General features: G+C 38.3%; 1 protein-coding gene across 2 annotated transcripts; it reads right to left on the reverse strand.

Moving 5' to 3' along the window:
• Positions 1-9: 9 nt before the first annotated feature.
• On the reverse strand, positions 10-13,293 carry LOC129921651 (uncharacterized). Of its 2 annotated transcripts, none has more exons than XM_056003830.1 (7): positions 13,138-13,293; positions 10,340-10,428; positions 8,556-8,701; positions 6,126-6,336; positions 5,016-5,291; positions 2,415-2,539; positions 10-786 (listed from the first exon to the last, which is right to left on the reverse strand). In XM_056003830.1, exons 2-7 carry the CDS (start codon positions 10,395-10,397, stop codon positions 592-594), a joined length of 1,011 nt encoding a protein of 336 aa, XP_055859805.1. In that variant the 5' UTR covers positions 10,398-10,428; positions 13,138-13,293; the 3' UTR covers positions 10-591. The 2 variants fall into 2 exon arrangements, with proteins under 2 accessions (XP_055859805.1, XP_055859804.1); XM_056003829.1 differs by having other exon boundaries at positions 10,340-10,455; positions 13,138-13,249.
• Between the last annotated feature and the right edge of the window lie 11,075 nt (positions 13,294-24,368).

Consider the following 24,368-nt stretch of genomic DNA (forward strand, 5'->3'; position numbering starts at 1 on the left):
AATTAAAAATTAAATATTACGCAAAATGCAGGGCGCCCAAAGAGGTCAAGCAAAATTAAAGCACATTCCTAGCTACTCCACTGTCTGCAGTAAATTACTAATCATAATGTAAACATAATTAATATAGAAATTAAAATAAAATTCACTTTTACAAAACATACATTTATATTGAATATCATACATGATGTATACTACAAGTGTAATGCCACTTGCATTCATTGTTGTTGTAGATGAAGAAAGTGTCTCTGACTATATCTAATTCTAAATGTTAGCTTACACCCCAAACTCAATCTTTAGGAAAGCGCAAACAGGGACATCGTACTACAACTTAACGCCACACTTTCATGGAGGTTCTTAGAGCAGGTGGGAAGAGGCTTCAGGCATTGCCCGTGACAGATTTTTTGTGGAAGCAGCTTGACGCCCAATTCAGTTTTGTTTGTGTTCGTAAGACAATTGTGTGTGTGAGTGTGTGTTTATAAATCGGTCCAATTGTATTAGCCCGTGTAACAAAAGGCACTGTTAGGCTATAACAGATATTTGTAAAGGCTTATAAATGTGTATAAAAAATGGAAATTAGTCCATGATAAGTCATTATATTGAAAGTACGAATGTGCTAATAAAAATGGTGTCCTTACCTGTTTTTATAAGTTCAGTAGGTCGACATGACGATTGAAGGAATGGAACAAAAACTCTAATTTCTATAGGCAATGTTTCCTGGCCACTTGTTTCATTGACAGAGAATGTGCAAGAAGTTTCTTGCCACGATAAACTAGTTGCCAGGTTAACCTGCAAGTAGTTGGAGTGAAGATGTGATTAATGGATTAATGGGATATATATATATATATATATATGATGTTAAACTTTAATTGGTATGTTCAAATGAACTCCTCTATTGGGTTTGGGGGCGGGGGGGGCAGCAAAATGTTTTAATTAAAAATAATACATAAATAATCAATAAAACATACATTTTCAATATACTACGAAAGACAGAATGATCATATCACATTATTTATTGTAAATGTTGGGACAAATATGTAGAAGTCCCATCCTTCTTCATGAGTGCATTGAAGCTTCGAAGGGATTGCCTGAATCAGCCTTGAAAACCAATGAATTTGCAGAGATTCTCTAATCGACATTCTGGGCCATTTTAACTCATTCGAATGAACGCCAGTGATTTATAATAAATGGTAAGATACTTAAATTTATTCAAACTTTGCTTCTTTTTTTAAGGTTTAAAAAAAGTGATAAATTCTAGTCCAACCAACTCTAATGGGTACCTGACTTAAGCTGAGGAAAAGTAAAGGTGGTTTGTCGTTGCACTGGCCACAAGATACCCTGCTCGTTAAACGTTGGCCAAAGAGCAGATAATAACTTTCGATAATATGCCAATATGTTACACTCCAATATTTTGCTTTCAAAGGCCGCGGGATTCACGTTGGAGCCCAATAGAAAAATTCACTGATGTAGAGAATCTAAATCAACCATTGGTGGACAACGGTTATGTCTACACCGAATATAGCGAAATAGGTAGGTCACAGCTGAAGCTGAGTGACCACGTGAAACACTGCACTCCTCAATCATCTTCGGACTTGAAAATAAGCCTTATGTACTCCAATCTTTGATGCTCTAATTTCCAAGCATCTTTGTTTATATAAGCTATATACCATGTGGTAGAGGCGGTTGGTCGTTATGTTGTCCGCATAGCGCCCTCGCCAACCGTGGGACACAGAAACAGACGACCTATACATTATATGCCCAATGGGCATCAGGTTTTGCAAGATTGGGTCATGACTATTGCTGTTGCCTGATATATGGCTTACTAATAGCTTTTCTGGTGTAGATTGTTTTTACTTTATTCGGTACAACAATAAAATATATGAAATTTACTGTAGGCATTAGATTCTAATAACAAAATCTTTAAAAAAAACAAAACATTATAATGAACAAAAATCTGCTAGACAAAAGTTGAGTAACTCATAATTGATAGTTGGTGGGAAAAAAACTGCAAAATTGATTTTTTTATATAGAGTTACATCCCTTACAAAGAATCAACTATTGGTATATTTTTATTGGCCTTTTAGTTACATAAGAAGTTGCAAAGCGAAAAGATCCTCTATCGAGACTTAAAATGGCACAGATGTTTCATTACTAGGAATTTGCGTGGTCGAGAGGCTAAGTGCACTTGGCTCGGCTTGGCTACCTATGAAGGGGGCTCGAGGTTCGACACCCGACTCGGGCAAAGTTGTGTTTACTGAGCGCCTGAATGCAGCACTGCAATACCTTCTCCTATGTACCCCCAACTCCCCACTGGTCCACAACTAAGAGTGGACCAAAGCGCTCTGAGCATGCTATAAACATGAAAGTAACGCTATATAAAAGCTATAATATATATATATATATACACACAAATTTACCTCTATATAGCCAGAAAATACTTGACATTTAACCTTCTCTGCTGGGTAGTATTGATTTACTACACTTATAGTGGCCAGTGTCTTGTTAAAAGTAAGTCTGAGATCTTCCAATTTGAACTGTTCACCTAGGCAGTTTAACAGAAAGTAAAATAAATATAATTTGAATTTAAGACGAATCGATCATTTGTATTCATCGTTTGCGTTAATCATCTAGATTTGATTTGTAATTTCGATACTTTTTATCAGTTAAAAGTCTTTTTCTTTTTGTGAAATTTGAGTAAAAACTAAACCTTTAGTTAATTATAAGAACTGTTAAATGTATCTAATTTAGGGCAAAATTTTTTTTTTTTTTTTTTTTTTTTTTAAGCTACTAGATAGACAAAAACAAGAAAAAAACAAAAAAAATAAATTTGAAAAAAAAAAAAAAAAAAAAAAAAGCTTATACGAAGTACAATTTTATCAATTATTTGGGATCAGTCATGTCATTAAATATGTAATAAATCTAGACAGACAACTTTTACAAACGGTTTTTGCTAAGCACTATTTCATGCTGGACCAGCTGGGAAAATGAAAGCGGGGGAGGAAGAAAGGAATATTAGAGTGAATTTTTTACCGTATTCGCCTTTTCAAAAGTATTTATTAAAAAATTCGAACTCATGGCTCAAACTCCCTAAAGCCGACTGACCACCTTGCTAGTGAATCAAACTTCCTAAAGCCGACTGACCACCTTGCTAGTGAATCAAACTTCCTAAAGCCGACTGACCACCTTGCTAGTGAATCAAACTTCCTAAAGCCGATTGACCACCTTGCTAGTGAATCAAACTTCCTAAAGCCAACTGACCACCTTGCTAGTGAATCAAACTTCCTAAAGCCGACTGACCACCTTGCTAGTGAATCAAACTTCCTAAAGCCGACTGACCACCTTGCTAGTGAATCAAACTTCCTAAAGCCGACTGACCACCATGCTAGTGAATCAAACTTCCTAAAGCCGACTGACCACCTTGCTAGTGAATCAAACTCCCTAAAGCCGATTGACCACATTGCTAGTGAATCAAACTTCCTAAAGCCGACTGACCACCTTGCTAGTGAATCAAACTTCCTAAAGCCGACTGACCACCTTGCTAGTGAATCAAACTTCCTAAAGCCGACTGACCACCTTGCTAGTGAATCAAACTTCCTAAAGCCGACTGACCACCTTGCTAGTGAATCAAACTTCCTAAAGCCGACTGACCACCTTGCTAGTGAATCAAACTTCCTAAAGCCGACTGACCTCCTTGCGAGTGAATCAAACTTCCTAAAGCCGACTGACCACCTTGCTAGTGAATCAAACTTCCTAAAGCCGACTGACCACCTTGCTAGTGAATCAAACTTCCTAAAGCCGATTGACCACCTTGCTAGTGAATCAAACTTCCTAAAGCCGACTGACCACCTTGCTAGTGAATCAAACTTCCTAAAGCCGACTGACCACCTTGCTAGTGAATCAAACTTCCTAAAGCCGACTGACCACCTTGCTAGTGAATCAAACTTCCTAAAGCCGACTGACCACCTTGCTAGTGAATCAAACTTCCTAAAGCCGACTGACCACCTTGCTAGTGAATCAAACTTCCTAAAGCCGACTGACCACCTTGCTAGTGAATCAAACTTCCTAAAGCCGACTGACCACCTTGCTAGTGAATCAAACTTCCTAAAGCCGACTGGCCACCTTGCTAGTGAATCAAACTTCCTAAAGCCGACTGACCACCTTGCTAGTGAATCAAACTTCCTAAAGCCGACTGACCACCTTGCTAGTGAGGTGCCTATGACAATAGAAGATTGTATAGTTATCTATTGTTTGTTACCAACTTACTTTAAAGTGGCGACCTATAAAGGGGACTAATTCAGCTTATACCACCACTTCTGTCAGGTACTATTTCTTTCCCTTTTTCGAGATGCCAAACAAAATATGTAATTACCAATAGTTAATTAGCTAATTGGTTATTTTAGTTAATGACTCTTGTGTAAATTAAAAAATTGTGTAAAATTTCAGCTTGATCCAAGATTGGGGGTGGGAGAAATGACGCGTAAAAACGTTTTCCTAGACAGACATAGTTGATGTAAGCTTTGTACAAAATACAATTAACTTACTTACTTGTCTGCAGAACAAATAACAAAAAGATAATGTGTTCTAATTAAAAACTATCAACATAGTTGTTTTCAGAACACCTGACAGTGGAAATTGCTTTACATATTTCGGATTTTTTTTTGTTGAAGATTGTTATATCCTTGTCCCAATCTTACCGAAGGTGGGTGACGTTCAAGTTTTCAACATAGGACCGTCGATACGACAGTCTAGAGCAGGGGTTCTCAACCTGTGGGACGCGACCCCATTGGGGGTCGATTGACGACTTGCCAGGGGTCGCCTAAGATCATTAAAAATAAGGATTGTTATTGTCTATTCTTCTATTGCTGTGTGTGTCTATTGGGGGGGGGGGTCGCGGCAGAGTGGTATATTGTAAACAGGGGTTGCCGAGCTTAAAAGGCTGAGAACCGCTGGTCTAGAGTGCATACCACACGACTAGGCAGCCCCTGACACTTTGTTCTAATTAGACACCATGGACTTACTCAGAGGCCCACAGACAAATTGACAGTTTGTTCTGGTTAGAACGAAAACAACATCTTCCTGTAGAGTAGACGTAGGCTGAATGTATAAAGTGTCTGACACGTTGATGAAATCACCAGTTTTTGTTCCTACTTGAAAGCTGGATGCGAGAGTGCGGGGGAGGTAGAGTTCGTGTCTTACAACACCTTGTACGAAGCCGCCAGTCAGGTATGAGTAGACTGTGCTCCAGTAAGTGTCCCAGCCAATGTATTTGTAGGAAATAGCATTTGGATCAAATTCTAAAATAGTAAAAAAAAAAGAGAGACAAACTTTATTAAGATTGATTGTAGAAATAAGAGAAGGGAAGAGAAGAGAAACCAAAAACAAAAGAGAGATGGACAGAAAGAGAAAACAAGAGAGAGGGAGAGAGACTGAAATGAAAAAAAATAAAGAGAGAAAAAAAACATGAGAGTGAGATTTAGAGAGAGAGAGAGAGAGAAAAAAAAGAGACAGAGAGTAAAACAAAAGAGAGAGAAAGAGAATGAGAAAACTAGAGTGAGAGAGAGAGAGAGGGAGGGAGAGAAAACAAGAGAGAGAGAATGTAAAGACAAAAGAGAGAGAGAGAGAGACTAAAACAAAAGAGAGAAAGAAAACAAAAGAGAAAAAAAGAAACAAAAAAAGAGAAAGAAAGAGAAACAAAAAGAGAGAAAGAAAGAGAAACAAAAGAGAGAAAGAAAACAAAAGAGAGAAAGAAAGAGAAACAAAAAGAGAGAAAGAAAGAGAAAACAAAAGAGAGAAAGAAAACAAAAGAGAGAAAGAAAGAGAAAAAAAGAGAGAAAGAAAACAAAAAGAGAGAAAGAAAGAGAAACAAAAGAGAGAAAGAAAACAAAAGAGAGAAAGACAGAGAAAACGAGAGAGACAAAAACATAACAGCATTTAATTGAATATATTTTTTTTTGTCTTTTAAGTGATTCATATACACCCGCAAAGTTTCAACTTGATCCGAGAAAAGTTGCAGGAGAAATATATGTACAAACTTTTACCAGACAGACAGAAAGACAGACAGTGAGTTGATACAAGTTTTGTAAAAAAAAAAAAAACAACAACGTGGGTCTTGCTCTTAACGTACTTACCGGATGAATAGAAAGTCCAGTAGTTACTCTTTGACCCTGCCTTCCCCTCCCATACACTATCAACGTAGGTGTAACCCTCGGCCTGGAATCTCGGAAACAGAAGATAAAACCCTCCATTCCCTTGCCGCTCGCAGTAACCACACATTGACTCGTTGACGTGGCCACACCCATCCCTGGTTATGTTCACGTGACAAGATGTTGATGTCCAGCTCTGTAATAAATACACACACACACACGTCAAATACTTCAGATGATCTAAAGACGATCTGTTTAAATTATCGATCGTTAAAGTGGAAAGGTTATCATGTGGCCAGCACGACAAAGCGCCTTTAATTTCCCGATCTACAAAATCTCAATCTCGGTTTGAGAAGATTATTAAAAGTCCAGGAGCTTGTCAGGCTAGCAATCAGGGCCGGTCCTACAGATTGCGGGGCCCTATGCGAAACGGATGGCGCGGGGCCTAGCCTAAGCAGAGACAAAGATAATAAGTGAAAATTAAAATTTTATATTAGAAAATAAATTCGTCTTTGCTTTTTATTCATTCTTTACCAAGTAGAAAATCACTGTCAAATTAACATTATGAGCCATCTACAGTAGATGATAGTTTTCCAACAAAAAGCCGATAAACATTCAGATCTGCCTTTTAGATTTACAATCGATTAGCGAAATATCGCTTTTTGTTTATTTTTGAAGAGGTCGAGATAGATTTAGATCTATATTTGTATGCCAGTGACTATTAAAGTAAATTAATTATTTGAACTTCAATTATTACATTTTTATTAAATGAAAGCTGACAATGACACCCCAAAATGACAATTTTATCTGTTTTCTTTTTTAGATTTGCATGAGTTTTAGAAGATTTAAATAATTTCAGGGGATTTTTATGACTTTTTCATATATTTCGCAATTTCAGAAGAATTCCAGGAACCCTTTAATAATAAATTAAAATGGTTTAATTTAATAATTTAGACCTAGAATTCGGGCGGGGCCTATGAAAGTGCGGGGCCCACTGCGGCCGCATAGGTTGCAGTGGCTTAAGACCGGCCCTGCTAGCAATGTTTCAATTTTATTCACCCGAGCCACATAAAAATGAAACGGCCCAACCTCTAATGCATATTTTTAATAGGCTTTTGTATAGCGCTGCTTTCATGATCTCATTTGTGGAACAGCGAGGGGGAGGCGGTATCTGCTGTAAGGTTTTCAGGGCTGCTTTTTTTTTGGCCTTGCTTGAGTCAGGTGTCGAACCTCGAGCCAAGCTAAAGTGCAAATATATTTAATCTCTCAGCCATATATACCAGCATTTACTGTGTTCTTAGATGCTCTTAGTGTATATCATTTATCAAGCAATAGTATTAGAATACATTGAACATAAAAAGAAAATTGACCTTCTAAAACTTGTTGTACATCCATTAAACTTTTTTTTGTTATACCATTGTTGTCCTTTTAAGTAAAAAAATATCAAGGAATTTTTTTTTTTAATTAATTTTCATGTTATCTAGTCTTAATTTAAAACATGGAGCCTGTACATTTTTTTGCAGATGAATGTCGCGATCTATTAAAGTAGTAATTATTAATGCAAAGCATTAATCATTCCTTTGGTTAACATTAAAGTTAAAGAAAAAGTACAGAGCAGAAACTATAAAGTATGACGCACAATACAAAGACCGTATCATGAATGAAGAGATAAGACTCAGGTTTGATACAGAAATTAGACCCCACGATGACCTGTTAACCGCTGTCAAAAAACGTAAACTCAAAATTAATGGCCACACCACAAGGTCTTCAGGGCTCGCAAGGACCATCCTTCAGAGAACAGAACCAGGAAGAAAAAGAAGAGGCAGACAGAGAAAGCGATGGGAAGACAACATCAAAGAATGGACAGGCCTGTCAGTGAATGAAATTCTATCCAAGGCAAATGACAGAGAGGAATTGAGAAAGACGGCTGATAGTTCTTGTATGGTGCTTCAACGGTCCAACAGACAAAGGGCTTTTTACCAAATTATTAAATTTTTACTACCTTTACTACTTTAACTGTGAATAGACCTTGATTTTAATGATTTAACTGTATAGAATTTAGCCCATGTTATGTAGAGAGAGAGTAGTCCTTAAGGGACTGCAGGCACGACATGGCCTAAATTGTGCCTATGTGTCTAAAATCAAAAACAAAAAAACAAACTAAGGGATAGGTGAAGATGATCTTGAGTTATATGTTATTTAGTTGCTATATTTACCTGCCAAATTACAATCAGATGTCTTGAGATCAATTACAATCACTATTCACGTTTTACATTGTGTGGAAATATTACTTTATATTTTATTCACAACATAATACTATAGGTTTCATTTTTCTTTTCGGAGGCAGTTAAAAATACCTACATCTATACATTGTCCGTTTTATTTAGGTGACAGCTAGATATAGAAGTTACTTACATTACGTAAATAAATGTCATCCAAGGGCCACAACTCTTGCGTCGCCCCTGTAGTATTAACAAAAATCTCAAACGTCACTACGTCATTAGGATTAAGTATTAACTGGCAGGTCTTCAAGACAAGTTCCACGCTCTGACTTCTGATTCCTGGAGAACGAACAGATAAAGCTTGAAATATTAAAAGGACGTTGAAAACCAGAGGTTGAGAACCGCTGCTCTAGATAATGTCCCGATGTGAAGTCTGAATCTATAAAGGTTATTTAAAAAAAAGTTGAGTCTCAAGACAAAGTTCCGATGTCCAGTCTAGATCTATAAACGAAATTAATAATAAAAAAAGATGATTCTCTAGACAAAGTCCGGTTATCAAGTCTTAGATAAATAACTGACATTAAAAAAAAAAAAAAGATGAGTAGAGTGCAAAAACTAAACGAAACAAACAAAACAAAAAACAAGTGGGGGAGAGGGGAGTAGATGTTACGACAGAAAAACAAAACATCAACATTCTGTGTCACGTGCAGAGCCAGTATGCAGTACTAGTTCATCTAGACTAGAGGCTTCCATAAGGTACACACATTTTAACACTAAGATTCGAAAATCAAAGAATTGCAATTTACAATACTCTATCACGGGACCAAAATATTAATACTTTAATTTATTCTCTGTATCTCTCTTTAATTGTTTATGACAAATTAAGCATGTTAACAAAAATCTGGGGAGAAGAATTTACTTTCTTTGGTTGATTTGTCTGCGCTGCTGTATTTTAAAAATAGAACTAAAATTTTTTAAAATCCTGGATATAATTCTTAGCCTGGTGTTCAAGGCTTTGAATAAATGTCAACAAATCCCGGATTTAATTTTTTTTATTCCGTACTCCATTTAATCAATGCCAAGTGCAGAGTAGGTTTTTTTTTCTTTTTATTGACAATATGTATGCAATATGAAAGAAAGAATTGGAAAGAGAGAGAGTGAGAGAGAGAGAGAGAGAGAGAGAACAGGTGAGAGGAGAGGGAGAGAAATGGGGGGGGGGGGGAAAGCCTGGAGAAAAACAGATGGTGAAGAGATAGAGAGAGAGAGAGAGAGAGAGAGAGAAAGAGAAAGGAAGAAAAAAATACATTCATCCACTACCACAATCCAAAATCTATCTATCTATCTATCTATCTATCTATCTATCTATCTATCTATCTATCTATCTATCTATCTATCTATATATCTATATATATATATATATATATATCCATTTATCTAATCTATCTATCTATCTATCTATCTTTCTATCTATCTATCTATCTATCTATCTATCTATCTATCTATCTATCTATCTATCTATCTATCTATCTACCTATCTATCTATATATATATATATCTATCCATTTATCTAATCTATCTATCTATCTATCTATCTATCTAATCTATCTATCTATCTATCTATCTATCTATCTATCTAATCCATCTCTCTATCTATCTATCTTATCTTATCTTATCTATCTATCTATCTATCTATCTATCTATCTATCTATCTATCTATCTATCTATCTATCTATCTATCTATCTATCTAATCTATCTATCTATCTATCTAATCTATCGCTCTGTTTATCTATTTAATCTATCTATCTATCTATCTATCTATCTATCTATCTATCTATCTATCTATCTATCTATTTTTTTTACTGTTTATCTATCTCTGCGACTTTATTCTTCATAGCATATCGAGGTTTATGTATATATTTATGAATTTTCTTTTTCCAATGGTTTGTTGTTACATGCAAAGTCTTAAGAATACTTACGTTTTATAGGACAGACGAGAATGGCATACAAAATACAGTTCAGCAGTAAATTGTTCATTCTCTTGTTCACTCGGGCCAATGTTGTGTGGCTAGGAAATGAAAGCACTGCGATGTTACTGCCAACAAAAAAAAACATTTTTAATGGCGGGTTTTATCATAGAATTAAATAAGTGATAAGGCAACTCATTGGCCGATTTAGATTCTGTTTATTGTAAACTAAACACCTGCAGCCATACGTAAACACATGGTGTAGAACCAGGCACAAACAGGTAGTGGAGACGTAGGTCCAGTAACGAACAGACACTACATCGACAAGGGAAACAGGTAGAATGGACAGTGTCCACGTTGTTTTGTCATCTAGCTATTGAGGCGGCCGCTGCGGCCTGAAGAAATATCGCACCTCACTACATTAGTGTATGTGTGTGTGTAGATGTGTTTTTGAAGACCTATCACCTGTCTCTATCCCTAGCCTGATTATTATGTGATCTGATTTTTACGTGATCTGATTTTCACCTGATCTATTTTTTACCTGATCTGATTTTTAGGTGACTTAAGTATACATTGCATATATTTTTTGCTGTTTTTTTTTTCTTGAACTAAGTGAAAAGGCGACTGGTGATGCCCAACAGCTGTGTAGCAACGATCGGCCTGATCAGTCAAACAAGAAGTTGCAAAGGGAAAAGATAGCCTCTCGGGATGTAAAATGCCAAAGTATACTACGACAAAGCTCAAACTACGCTCTGTTCGTGTTTGAGTCCTCTTCATGTAGTGGATGCTTGAGATTCTCTTAAGAGGCATATTAAATTTCACATTTTGTTTAGATTCATTATGTGTGCAGTCCCCGACGTAACATTAAGTCCAATTATAAGACTCTGCAAGCAGTAATAGAGATAGAAAGATAGTTATTACCTCCTACATCACCAAGAAACAAGCAAAATATAAAAACAAAGCTTTTAGAAAAAAAACAAAGGCATAAAACCCCAGTGCAAAACCCTCAGCGCCCTGGATGACAAAGTGGTCATCATCGAACCACTATGGACGAACTATATATATTTACCAATAATATACAAGCTATTTTCCTTTTTCGAAATCAAACAACATAATTTATTACCAATAATTATTTGACTAATTGAGTATTTTTAGCGGCCCCCATAAGGGGAAAAGCCGCAATTTGGTTTGTGCAAAATGTCCGTCTGTCACACTCAGATCTCAAAAACTAGAAGAAAAATGAAAAATATTATTTCACCATGCGATGCGGCTTGAAAAATTTTGGTGCAACGGCTACTTATGGTTTTGTAATAGCAAACCGTTTAGTTTATAAAATTAATTATGCAAGTGATTTTTTCATAAAAATACACAAATTCTAAAATAATTACATAAATGTAAGGGAGGTAATGTTACAATATTTAACAAAGAAAGCCATTTTGTGTATTTTCGGTATAACTAAGTGAAACATATTTTTAAAATGTACAAGAAATGTTCACTACAAATATAAATATTAGTTCTGCTAAAATTAAAAGAAAACATTTATGTTTGTATATAATTTTAATTTCTGGACTTCTAGTGTAGATTTTTTCATAATGTCTAGATCAATATTGCAATGTTATAAGTTACTAAAACCAATCTACTATTTTTAAATTTAATATTGCATTCAGTGAATTAAAGATTATTTAGGCATTTATTTTTACATAAATCTTATCTAAATTCTATCTACATTATTCCAAATTTATATTTTAGATCTAGATCCAGTAGATATAGATGTTAAGAGTGCTAAATCAGAAGTTTAATTTACGTAGTTCTATATCCTCATTCTAGTTCCATTTAAATGTAAATGCCAATAGCCATGTTGGTAACTGTACGGGGAAATGTTTTACACGATTTGGATGTATATTGATTCGTGTTTCTTAGGTACAATAAATAATTGTGTTAAGTGTCAACTTGATCGGAGAATGCGTCAGGGAGAAATAGCGTTAAAATTAAATTAATTTAGCCAGATCTGTGAATACTGAAGTATTAGTTTCCCTTTGGCTGTTAAACAAAAAAAAAATAATTACCAGTAATCAAATATCTAATTGGTTCCTTTTTTTATTGATTTATTTCTTGTCTATGTCAATGAATAATTATTCCAAGTTTTAGCTTATCTTATCTTATATAATACAGACGTTACTTCAAAATAGAAGATGATCACGTCATACGTGTCATGCATTTAATCATGCATATTAACCAATGAACTAAGTAACGACTGTATTATATAAGATAAGAAGAAAAGATAATTAATAAATAGTATACCTTAGTCTTGTATCTAGTGATAAATCACATGACGCTATATATAAACCTATTTGATCACACCAGAGCGTTAAGATGTAGACCTGAAATATTTATAAGCATGGCATTCGGGATCAGTAGGATTTTATTCGAGCCTTCTGGGAAATAAAATATAAAAAGGAGCTTGCGTGGTCGTGTGGTAAGAGTTCTGGACTTCACGTATACAGTCCCGAGTTGGATCCCTGCCCGCTGCCTTGAACTCTCATCCTGCGGGAGGTTTTGTTAAGGACTTTGAAGGAACATACGAAGCCTGTAGTATATACAATTTGGCTCTCTTAATTTTAAAGTACAAATTCATGTTAATGTAACGCATTAGAGTCACTGTACAGTTGTCTTTCTTGACATCATTGACTTGTTTTAACCAATTAAAAAACATCGCTAATAAAACATATTAAAGAAAGTAAAATATATTGCTTAAAAATGTCTATAGTAGAGACAATATCCTAAACACATTACAGAATTGTTATTCTTACTTTATGCAATTAAAACAATTGTTGCACCACAAAAAGTAATGTATTACTAAGAAAGTAGCCCTTATCCCAACACTGTATAGCAGGAAGTATTTTATTTAGGCTCATATCTATATTTATACATATACTTATAAACACACACACACACTAGAATCAAAGATTCAAAGCCACGTCACGTGATAAAACACAGGAATAAACATCGATATGTCATCGCGACACGAATGAAACGGAGCGTGTCGAAGTGGTGGCAACTTATAAACACGGCTTGAGATTCAGAAATAAGGGAAAATAGAACGTTGAAAAATTAGATTCAATAGCTTAACAAGTAAAAAGAAATGAGAGTTGCTTTTTCTTTATAGGTATCAAAAGTTTTAAATAAGAAATATTTATAATTTGCTTGTAGATTTTGCTCAGTTTGGCCACTTTTTCTTTTTTTCTTTTCTTAGAAAATGTACATATATATGGTTATGCCTCTGCTAGATTTGATGAAAATATGTCTATCACAGCTGGGTCTGTGTAGCCACGGAAAATACTGCATTCCTCGTTAATCTTCAGCCTTGAAGACAATGGGTTAGCTTATTTCTAGATTCTAGCTTTAGCTACGAAACGGTTTATAGCAGTCAGCCCTATAGCCCTATCTATTTATTCAGTTAATAAGGTAGCTAGATCGTTTGTTTGGATCAGTTAATTTCACATCATTTTTTTTATCATTAGTTAGTCTTGAATCTTTGCACTCGACACGCTTTATTAGTAGTTAGTCGTGAAAGAATGGATAAAAGAGGCCGCACCCGTTTTTAATAAGAGAAACAGTTTTTCAAAGGTAGTGAATACAGAGACACCAAGTGTGGCCGTTTCCAAGACATCACTCCGCCAATCACCGACGCAGTGTCCAACAAACAATCCAATGGATCATCGATAGTCCCAAAAAATATCTTTCTGGTCTGTTGCATTCGCCAACTGGACATCGCCACCTTCAATGAAGTCCAGTAGGGATGGCGCCGTTATCCCATTGATCGTTAGACAGGCTTGGACATGGTGCTCCTTACCCATGTCCTGTCTGAGGGCCCCCAGTAGTAGCGGCCCTAGACTGGGCTAGAAAATAGACCGTAACACGAACACAGCGCACCGCCCCTGGTCCTGGGTCCACTCGCTATAAGTGGCAGAGGGAAGTGCAAAGTAAGGGGGGCTTATCTAATATTCTTATACTGCTACCGCCACTGTTCCGTGCAGGGACAGCCACTCCAGAAATAACCGTTAGGAATAAATTAGATCAACGACGTCTCTATTATAACTACTTTTTTTTTTCTTTCACAATAACAAATAATTAGACACCATAAATACACTACATATAGAAACTTTAGTGAGAAGGTAGCGATTAATCTGAACCGTACATATAAATGTGAAGGTAAGTGCTGTAACAATGTATCCATGAACCTATCTTAAATATTACATGCTAGTCGACCTGCGGTGTAGCCTCCCGATTAACCTGGAAATCTCCTAAAATTACAAAATATACGAAAAAGTCCTGGAAATCTCTGGAAATTATTAAAATCTTTTGAAAACTCATAAAATATCCTGAAATATATAGACAAAAATTGTCATTTTATGGTGTCATTCATTGTGGATAATGCAAATCCTTACGCGCGATAAAAAAAAACGGTATTTTGCAATACCCGTAGGAGTGGAAACTGGTAAAAGAAGCTTCTCGAGCCTCAAACTAATAAAGAACCACTTGAGGTCAACAGTTCTCGAAGATAGATTGAATCATTTGGTAATTCTTGCTATTGAACGTGATCTATGTAGGAAACAGCATTTTTATGATATACTGAATAACTTCGCTACACGCAAGGCTCGTAAAGTAATTCTGTACTTAACAAAGAATGAATAAAATGCAAAGACGAATTTATTTTCTAATATAAACTTTCAATTTTCACTTATTATCCCTATCCCTACCCAAACTTGGCCACGCGAAATTCGTTTCGCATAAGGCCCCACAATGGTTAAGTCGGCCCAGCTATTTAGTGACGGGAGAATACTACTTGTTCTCTCCTCTCCCTCTTTTTTTTTCGCCGCTGAAGGAACGTGGGGTTACTCTAGTCCGACTTGCAGAAATAAAAGAGTGATCTTTCCATGACTTATTGGTAGTGTCAGGAATGGTTAAGCCATAAAGAGAATTATATATATATTTAAAGGCACTACCAGGTGTAACAGACATACTAAAACAACAAAAATCTCAATTAACACATTTATACTAATAGTCCACCACTCGACTCCTCGCACTACACAAGACGTAGTGTCAAGGACTTTTGATTTTATTTATTTAATTCCCATGCAGAGGCTGTCAATAACACAGTTTAACAGACGGAAGAGACTCCACCGTTCTAATACAAAGAAAGTCGAGAGGAATAGCGTTACCGGGAACGTTTTGAAATGTGTAATTTGAAACGTTTTGAATTGGTTATAATGTCGTCTTACTTGGCTTGGGTTTATATAATAGAATATACTAGTCAACCGGCGGCATAGCATACGCCGCCATTTTGCTGGGCCGGTCTTAGCGACTTTCATGGAACCCGCGCTAATTCAAGGTGTATAAATTATTAAATTAAACCATTTTATAACTTAAAACAGATTTCCCGCGCACTCCTGTCGATTTACCAGGAGCTCCTGGAAATCTCTCGAAATTGCAAATATACGAAAAAGTCGTTAAAATATACTGAAATACATAGAAAAAAATTGTCATTTTGGGGTGTCATTCAATATGGAAAACGTTAATCCTACGCGCTATTAATAAAAACGGCATTATGCATTAGCCGTAATTGTGTAATCAGGTGAAAGAAGCTTCTCGCGCCTCAAACTAATGAAGAATTACTTGATGTCAACAATTCTCAAAGATAGATTGAAACATTTGGTAATTCTTGCTATTGAGCGTGATCTATGTAGGAAACAGAATTATAAAGATATACTGTATGACTTTGCTACACGCAAGGCTCGTAAAGTAATTATGTACGTAGTAAAGAATGAATAAAATGCATAGACGAATTCGTTTTCTAATACAAACTCTTAAATTTGACTTATTGTCCGCTTTCCTACCCAAATTTGGCCCCGCGAAATCCGTTTCGAATAGGGCCCCACAATGCTTAAGTTTAAGTCCGGCCCTGCTATTTAGTGTTTGTAAAATGTTTTACATGTTTCAGATGTTTCGTCAGAGTTGACGATAGTTTACTTCTTAGTCCAAACCTCCCGCATGGGATGGGAGCGGGCAGGGTTTTACAGTCCAGCGCGCAGCCATCCGTAGCAGCTGTGAAAATGTTCCCCCACCCCCCTCTTGTTTTTTTTTCGTGAGGTGACTATAGCGGAAATAAGAGAGTGATCTTCCCTATACTTCTTTTTTGACCTGATTAGGGAAGAAAAGAATTATATATATGGATAGATTTAAAATACCCTGAAAGACCTCGCAGTTTCAGTTTTAGAAATCATTAAGTTTGTGTGGTGGTCGGTGGGTGTATAGGCTACATTTAATTACATATCATCACGTAAACACATGTTGTGAGATTTTGTTAAAAAAAAAGATTTATACCATAACATCATATTGAATAACTATAGAGAGATTAAATTTGTTAGTACACGAACGTTTTTATGTTTGTAAATATTTGTAATATCTAATATAGGCATACATTCAAATCATCAAAACCAAAATATTAACAGGGAAGTAAGAAATTTAATGCTAATGGGAGATAACTGAATAATTTATTTTTAGAAAGTAAACAAACGATTAAGTCCCTTTTTATCAAATCAAATAACGAACTTATACAAGCTTCCTACCCTTTAATAGTTTAAAAAGATTTCATTTTTAAGTGGTCATTAAAAAAAATGCTTGGATGCTAAAAAGGCAAAAAGAAATTTATAATTCAATTTCATGCTATTTTGTTGCGACCAAAGTTTAGGTGGAGGAGCGAAGGCTACATATTTCCCCACAACCAGGGCAAGCATAACCATTGTCCGCCTATGGTCGATTAAGATTTTTATTTTCGCCGTTTGCGTCTGTCCTCGGCAGCGGATTTACTTTTGGTCTCAAATGTGCATTCCGCGGCCCTTGTGAGTGACCTCCGGCTGTCTGTCTCAGTCACCAAAAAAAGACTGCTTTTGGAATACGTTCGTCTCCCATACGGGGTACGTGCCCTGCCCAGCGTAACTGTCGGACTATAAGAAGTCCCTCTATACTAATCCATACCGGCGTTCGCAAGGAAATCGATGTTTGTAGTGCTGTCTGGCCAGCGTATGCTTATGATGGAGCTTATTTTTTTAAGCATCTTTGGTGAAAGCGTTCAAGTAGTGTTAGTTGTTTTCTGTATAATAATGTGAAGATTTCTTCTTATCTATTTCTGGGCAATGCTTCGAATTGTTATATATTTAAAATGAGAGTAGTTTTATCGGGGATTTCCTTTAAGCGACGCGACTTTAAATATAACTTTTTTTGGACGGAAGTAGGAATTATGGGATTAGAAAACAACAGTTGGACGACTCACTTTTAGTTTTAGCATGACGTAAAGTTGTTTAGAAACTGTTGATATCTGGCCTGTGCCCCTTCATTGTTAACGCTTTCTCTCCTAACTGACGATACCAACGTTGATTCCACCAGAATGTGATAAATAATTACGGAGAGAAAGAGTTAATTAAAGGTATATATATATATATATATATATTGAAGTTCAACAAGCATTATTAATTCATTTCTGGATTTAAATATATGTTGTACGGGTGAACGGACCGCAAAGTCAGATTGTGACTGTGAGTTATTAATAATTATTTATTTAATGGTTCTACATCAAGTAATATACATTTACTACTAAAGCACCACAACAGTATATTAATTGTTGATTAAACAAAATCATCACACGCCAGAGATTATATTAATAATTTGATAATTCACTGAAGAAACATTTGTATTCTCTCAATATTCTTTTAATAAACTTCTTCCGATTACATATATAATTAACTTATCAATTCAATAACAAATTGACTTAATTCTTCATAAAATAAAAACTTACAGACACAACAACAACTTCAATTACTAAAACTTCAACTTATGTAACTACATAGTAACACATGACCGTTACTAATCAAAAACCCCTTACAATGTCAGAACTTATTACTCTACAGAAACCGTTACTATGCGAGGACCACGACTAACTAATTGGATGACTAAAATTAACTCGTCCCGAGACATGACGTTAGACTGCGCTCCTCTTTCCTTAGCACTTTTGGAGCTCAAAAGTGCCCTACTTCTTTTCTATCATTGTGTCTGCCTCCTCTTTTCCTAAGTCTGCCTTCATTGATCATCACACTGTCTCCTTAACTTTAAATTCTCACTACGTCCTAGACCAGTCCGTTTGCCGTGGACTGCGACGGGTAAGGGGGGATAAAGAGATCCTGGTGTTTGAGTGGTGGCTATCTGAGGATAAACCACAACAACACAATACTTTGGCTCCAAGTTCCCCTAGACCTGAGACCCAGATGGCCCGCTCTGGGTCAACCGGCTGGTCATGCCGAGCTACCAGCGTCGACCTATGCTGGAGGGCGGTGGCTGGAGGGTCAATCAGGGAGCTGCTGTATCGGACACATGTCCGATGTAGCAGCTGACTGAGTATAGCACCTGTGTAGCCCTGGCGGGCTCATTCTGGACATCCGAATGGCCCATCCCCTTGTTGGACTCGATGGCGGGTGGGGAGCACAGGTGCCGAATTAACCAAAATATATATGGACAAAAAAACACACACAAAACTACTTGCCCCAGACCTATGTCTGGGCAAGAAACGACGAATTGACGATAAAAAAGAGGAGGTCCCAAAAAGCTGTGCCACCTGGCCATCATTTCTGGTGGTTAGATGCACAGAGGAGGGAAAAAGCCTGACCAAGTTGAGCCATTTTATTATCTATAAGGGACTCAAGTCAGTAGTGGGAGAGCCCAAGAGTGTGTCTAAGCTACACAAAACAATGGAACTCCTTGTAGAAGTAGACAGCAAGACACACTCTGATGGGCTTTTAAGATGCAGAAGACTCTGTGATCTCCAAGTGGAAGTCATGCCACACAAGAGTCTGAACACCAGCAGAGGTGTAATCAGCTCTAGGGACCTACTGGAATGTTCCGAGAAGGAAATAGTGGAGGGCATTGAAGGAGCCTACTCCAAGGACTGCCCTGTGTGGAAACAGGAGGTTGCCGTGCAGGAGTACAAGGCAAGAAACGGATGTACCTTTAGCCAGGCGAAATCGGCTGTACTGGCCCTACCCAAGGGCCAATTCGGCTTGACAAAGACCTACGCCCAGGCTGTTGCTAAGAAAGGAAGATCCTTAGCCACACAGACGGACACATTGACCCCACCACCCCCTCCTCCTCCCCCAACTCAGAAGAAAACACCGCCAAAGAACACACCTCTGAAGAAACAAGAAAGCCCTGTTGTCATGCTAAAGAACAGGTTCTCTGTGCTCGCTGATGAGAGCATGGAGACTGAGCAGCATGTCAAAACCAATACTCCGGGAGAACCCGGAGACATCATGTCTGACACAGGTTCTCCTCAGAGAACCCAGCCAGACACCCCAACCTCTACTGAGTTAGAGGTTGACCAACTCCCTAAGGGGAGAAATCAAAGCGGAGAGGATGCCCGAGGTGAGAGAGGAGGAAATAACCTCCGCTCTAACCAGAGGGATCTCCCCTCTCCAGAGAGAAAGACTTCCCCCAAAAGGGGGTTGTCCTCCTCTCCATCCAAACCCAAGAATAAAAATACCAAGGTCACTGGAATAAAGGGAAACCCCTCCGGGGGCCTCCCAAGGCCAAATAGCTCCAAGTAGGTCATCTAGAATAAGCCATGGATTCCAGAATTGTACAGTGGAATTGTAGAGGCCTCAAGGCCAATTACGAGGAAATGCAGCTACTGATGGACTCTGAGACTCCTGTAGCTGTCTGCTTACAGGAAACATTTCTAAAAGATTGCATCAGCTTCCGAAGCTACCGTGCTTACACCAAGAATGTTGAGGATGCAGAGAGAGCATCAGGTGGAGTCTGTATCCTTGTGAACGATAGCATCCCCCATGAGAGGGTAGAACTACAGACCACACTACAGGCCGTAGCAGCTAGGATAACCCTTCACAAGGTTATCACTTGCTGCAGCCTGTATCTACCACCAGGCGCTCCATTAAACCGAACAGACATGGAGGACCTATTGAAACAACTCCCCCGGCCTTATTTAATCCTTGGGGATTTCAATGCCCATAACACCATGTGGGGATCCAACAATACCGACACAAGAGGTCGTATGCTGGAGGATATCTTCCTCCAACATGATTTATGCATACTTAATGATGCATCACCGACCTACTTGCACCCAGGAACTGGATCATTCACATGCATTGACCTCACCGTATGCGTCCCCGGACTTCTGGACGATTTTAAATGGTCAGTTAGCAATGATCTACGGGGAAGTGATCACTTCCCAATCATCATTACTAACAATCTCCCTTCATTGGGACGACCTCAGCGGTGGAAACTGAATAAGGCCGATTGGGAACAATTCCAAAAAAGATGCTCTAAGGATATCACAGAAAATATCCTCCATGAACAGAACCCAGCTGATACCTTTGCTAGCAAGCTACTAAGTATAGCCAGGAAAGTTGTACCCCTAACCTCTGCAAATCCAAAACGGCCTAGCAAACCATGGTTTGATACAGCTTGCAAAAGTGCTATTGGTGATAGGAAAAAACGACTGGCTGCATTTATAAAGAATCCTTCCCAGGAAAACCTAAAGCTATTCAGAATAGCTAGAGCAAAGGCTAGACAAACCATACGGTCAGCCAAAAGGAATTCCTGGAGAAGTTTTGTCGGCAGTCTGGATGCCAAAACTTCTGCTAGAGCGGTTTGGAAGGCAGTAAGGCGAATCAAAGGGAAAGAATCAAATGCAATAGGGCATTTGAAAAACCAAGGACGAACTGTCACGTCCCCCAGAGAAATAGCTGACTGCCTTGCATCCTCAATAGCAGAAAAATCATCCACTGCACACTACACGCCAGAGTTCCAAAAAGTCAAAACCAGGGAGGAAAGACACCCCATTGATTTCAGGTCAGAGAACAATGAAGACTACAACAAACCGTTCTCGCTTGAGGAACTGAGGGAATCGCTGGACAAGTCACATGACACAGCGCCTGGAGAAGACGAAATCCATTACCAGTTCCTCAAGCACCTTCCCGAACCCTCATTGGCAGTCCTACTAGAGGTCTATAACTGTGTGTGGCAAACAGGCGCTTTCCCAAACAGCTGGAGGAAAGCCACAGTTATACCGATACCTAAACCGGGAAGAGACGGCTCTGACCCAGCTAACTATCGACCAATAGCACTAACAAGCTGCATCTGCAAAACCATGGAAAGAATGATTAACAGTAGGCTGGTCTGGTACCTGGAAAGGAATAAAGTGATCTCAAACTACCAGTGCGGATTCCGGCAGGGGCGGACAACAACTGACCACCTGGTAAGGCTGGAAGCTTATATTAGAAATGCATTACTCAGAAGAGAACATCTAGTAGCTGTATTCTTCGATATAGAAAAGGCCTATGACACAACCTGGAAACATGGCATTCTACGTGACCTGGCGCTTATGGGGCTTAAGGGACACCTCCCCCGTTTTGTGGAGGAATTCCTGAAAGATCGAAAATTTCAGGTCCGAGTGGGCAACTCCGCTTCTGACACTCATGACCAGGAAATGGGTGTACCCCAGGGCAGCATTCTGTCAGTCACCCTGTTCAACATTAAAATAAATAGCATCATAAATGCGCTGTCCCCTGGCATAGAGTGCTCTTTGTATGTCGATGACTTTTTCATTCTTACTTATGGGAAAAACATGAACACCTTAGAAAGGAAATTACAGTTATGTTTAAACAAAATTCAGGGTTGGGCAAACTATAATGGTTTCAAATTCTCAGACTCCAAAACAGTTAGTATGCATTTTTGTAATCTAAGGGGGCTCCACCCAGACCCTGAACTATTTATACACAAAAAGAAGATCCCTGTCGTGAAAACTACAAAATTTTTAGGCCTCACCTTAGATTCCAAATTTAATTTTCTCCCCCACATTAAGGAACTTAAGAAGAAATGCCAAAAGTCATTAAACATACTAAGAGTACTCAGCCATACGGACTGGGGAGCTGACAGAGATACCTTGCTGCTGCTCTATCGGAGTCTAATTCGATCCAAGCTAGACTACGGATCCATAATATATGGAGCAGCAAGGAAGTCGTACCTAAAAATACTGGAACCAATACAAAATGCTGCCCTGCGTCTCTGTCTCGGCGCGTTTCGTACATCACCTATCCCAAGTCTCCATGTGGAGGCTGGAGAACTCCCCATGGATATAAGAATGAAAAAGCTTGCAATGCAGTATATAGTCAAGCTAAAATCCAACCCCACGAACCCTGCTTTTGACTCCATATTTAACCCCACAGAGGTAGAATTATACAATCGAAGGCCTAACGTCATACAGCCGTTGGGCCTTCGAATGAGAGAACCCATCCAAAATTTAACCCCACCCATTGACCAAATCTCTAAAATAGAAACCCCTCAGAATCCTCCTTGGCTAATGAATAAACCTAAATTAAATTTATCCCTCCTTAATTTCAAAAAAGAAAATACAGACCCAAGCATACTACAAGTCCACTTTAGGGAACTGCAGGAGAGCTACGGAGATTGTGGCACCATCTACACAGACGGATCCAAAATGGAGGGAAAGGTCGCGTGTGCCTGCTCCTTTCGGAACAAAACAATCTCCCGTAGACTCCCCGATGGCTGCTCCATCTTTACGGCCGAATTGCACGCAATATTGCTTGCACTTATGGCCGTAAAAGCATCAGAAAGGAGTAAATTTATAATCTGCTCCGACTCCAAATCTGCATTGCAAGTTTTGGGGCGGATGAAGACTGACATCCCATTGGTACATAAGAGCCTGAAGCTGTTGGACCTAATAACAGCCGACCGTAGGGATGTCACCTTCATCTGGGTCCCCTCCCATGTTGGCGTTGAGGGAAACGAAGCCGCAGACAGAGAAGCAAAGAGAGCCCTAAATCATGCGGTGTCAGGAACCCAAATTCCCTACTCGGACCTGAGACAAAGTATTGCCTCTGCCACCTATCGAGAGTGGCAGAACCGATGGGAGGCTGAGACTCACAGTAAACTCAGGCAGATTGTGGCGGATGTCAGGTGGCGGCCCACATCTAAGGGTCTGACAAGGCGTGGTAGCACAACCATGTCCAGACTTAGGATTGGCCACACCTACATCACGCACTCTTTTGTACTGAAGAGAGAGGAGCCCCCACTTTGCGAGTACTGTGACTCTCGCCTCACCGTGGAACATATCCTCGTTGATTGCCCCAGATACCAGGATGTCAGGGCGAAACATTTTAGAGCCACTAATCTAAAAACACTATTTAATAATGTCGACCCTGGGAAGGTACTGGGCTTTATTCGGGAAGTGGGGCTATCTACGAAGATCTGATTTCTGAATTTGTGAACATGCACTATTTACATTAGATTTTTACCAAATATTTAAATTTTTACTACCTTTACTATTTTAACTGTGAATAGACCTTAATTTTAATTATATGACTGTATAGAATCTGGCCCTTGTTGTTTAGAGAGAGAGTAGTCCTTAAGGGACTGCAGGCACGACATGGCCTAAATTGTGCCGATGTGCCTCAAATCAACAAATCAACAAATCAACTAAAATTAACTTGTTTACACTGGTCAACACTGATTTGACCTGGGCTTCTAGAAACTGGTCGAAATAGGTCACAGTCTCGACTCGTGACAAATACCCATAAAGAAGGGTGGAAAGAAACACTGATTGGTAAACACTTTTTTTTGTAGGCGGACGGAGCGATCTATTTCACAAACTTACTATTGGAGGCGCCAAAAAGCACTATTGGCCATGGCTAGATGGTTATCAACTTCCTTGAAAGCGAGGTTTCATTCGATACTATTATTACTAGATATGTAAAGTGGTCTACCACGTTAAGGAGAAGTCCATTTACGGTGATCTTTAGGGCTGAGTAGGTTTTATCGGGTCACTTCTGTAACATGACTTCTGCTTCCCCAAGGTTTGTAGATAAACATAAAGAGGCGGGAGCATATGCGAATTCGTTGACCGCGATCTGGAGATCATGTTCATTGTAGGCTAGACTGGGCGCAATCATCGCCA

Source organism: Biomphalaria glabrata, chromosome 11, assembly GCF_947242115.1.
Source record: "Biomphalaria glabrata chromosome 11, xgBioGlab47.1, whole genome shotgun sequence".
NCBI classification, from domain to species: Eukaryota; Metazoa; Mollusca; class Gastropoda; family Planorbidae; genus Biomphalaria; species Biomphalaria glabrata.

What these genes read in the sequence shown, in the direction of transcription:
- LOC129921651 (XM_056003830.1), bottom strand. Translation starts at nt 10,397, where the DNA reads ATGAACAATTTACTGCTGAACTGTATTTTGTATGCCATTCTCGTCTGT. An exon ending in ATTTGTCTGTGGGCCTCTGA is followed by an intron (nt 2,540 to 5,015) that starts GTAAGTCCATGG and finishes TAAACTGCCTAG; the next exon opens with GTGAACAGTTCAAATTGGAA. An exon ending in TATTTTCTGGCTATATAGAG is followed by an intron (nt 787 to 2,414) that starts GTAAATTTGTGT and finishes AACTACTTGCAG; the next exon opens with GTTAACCTGGCAACTAGTTT.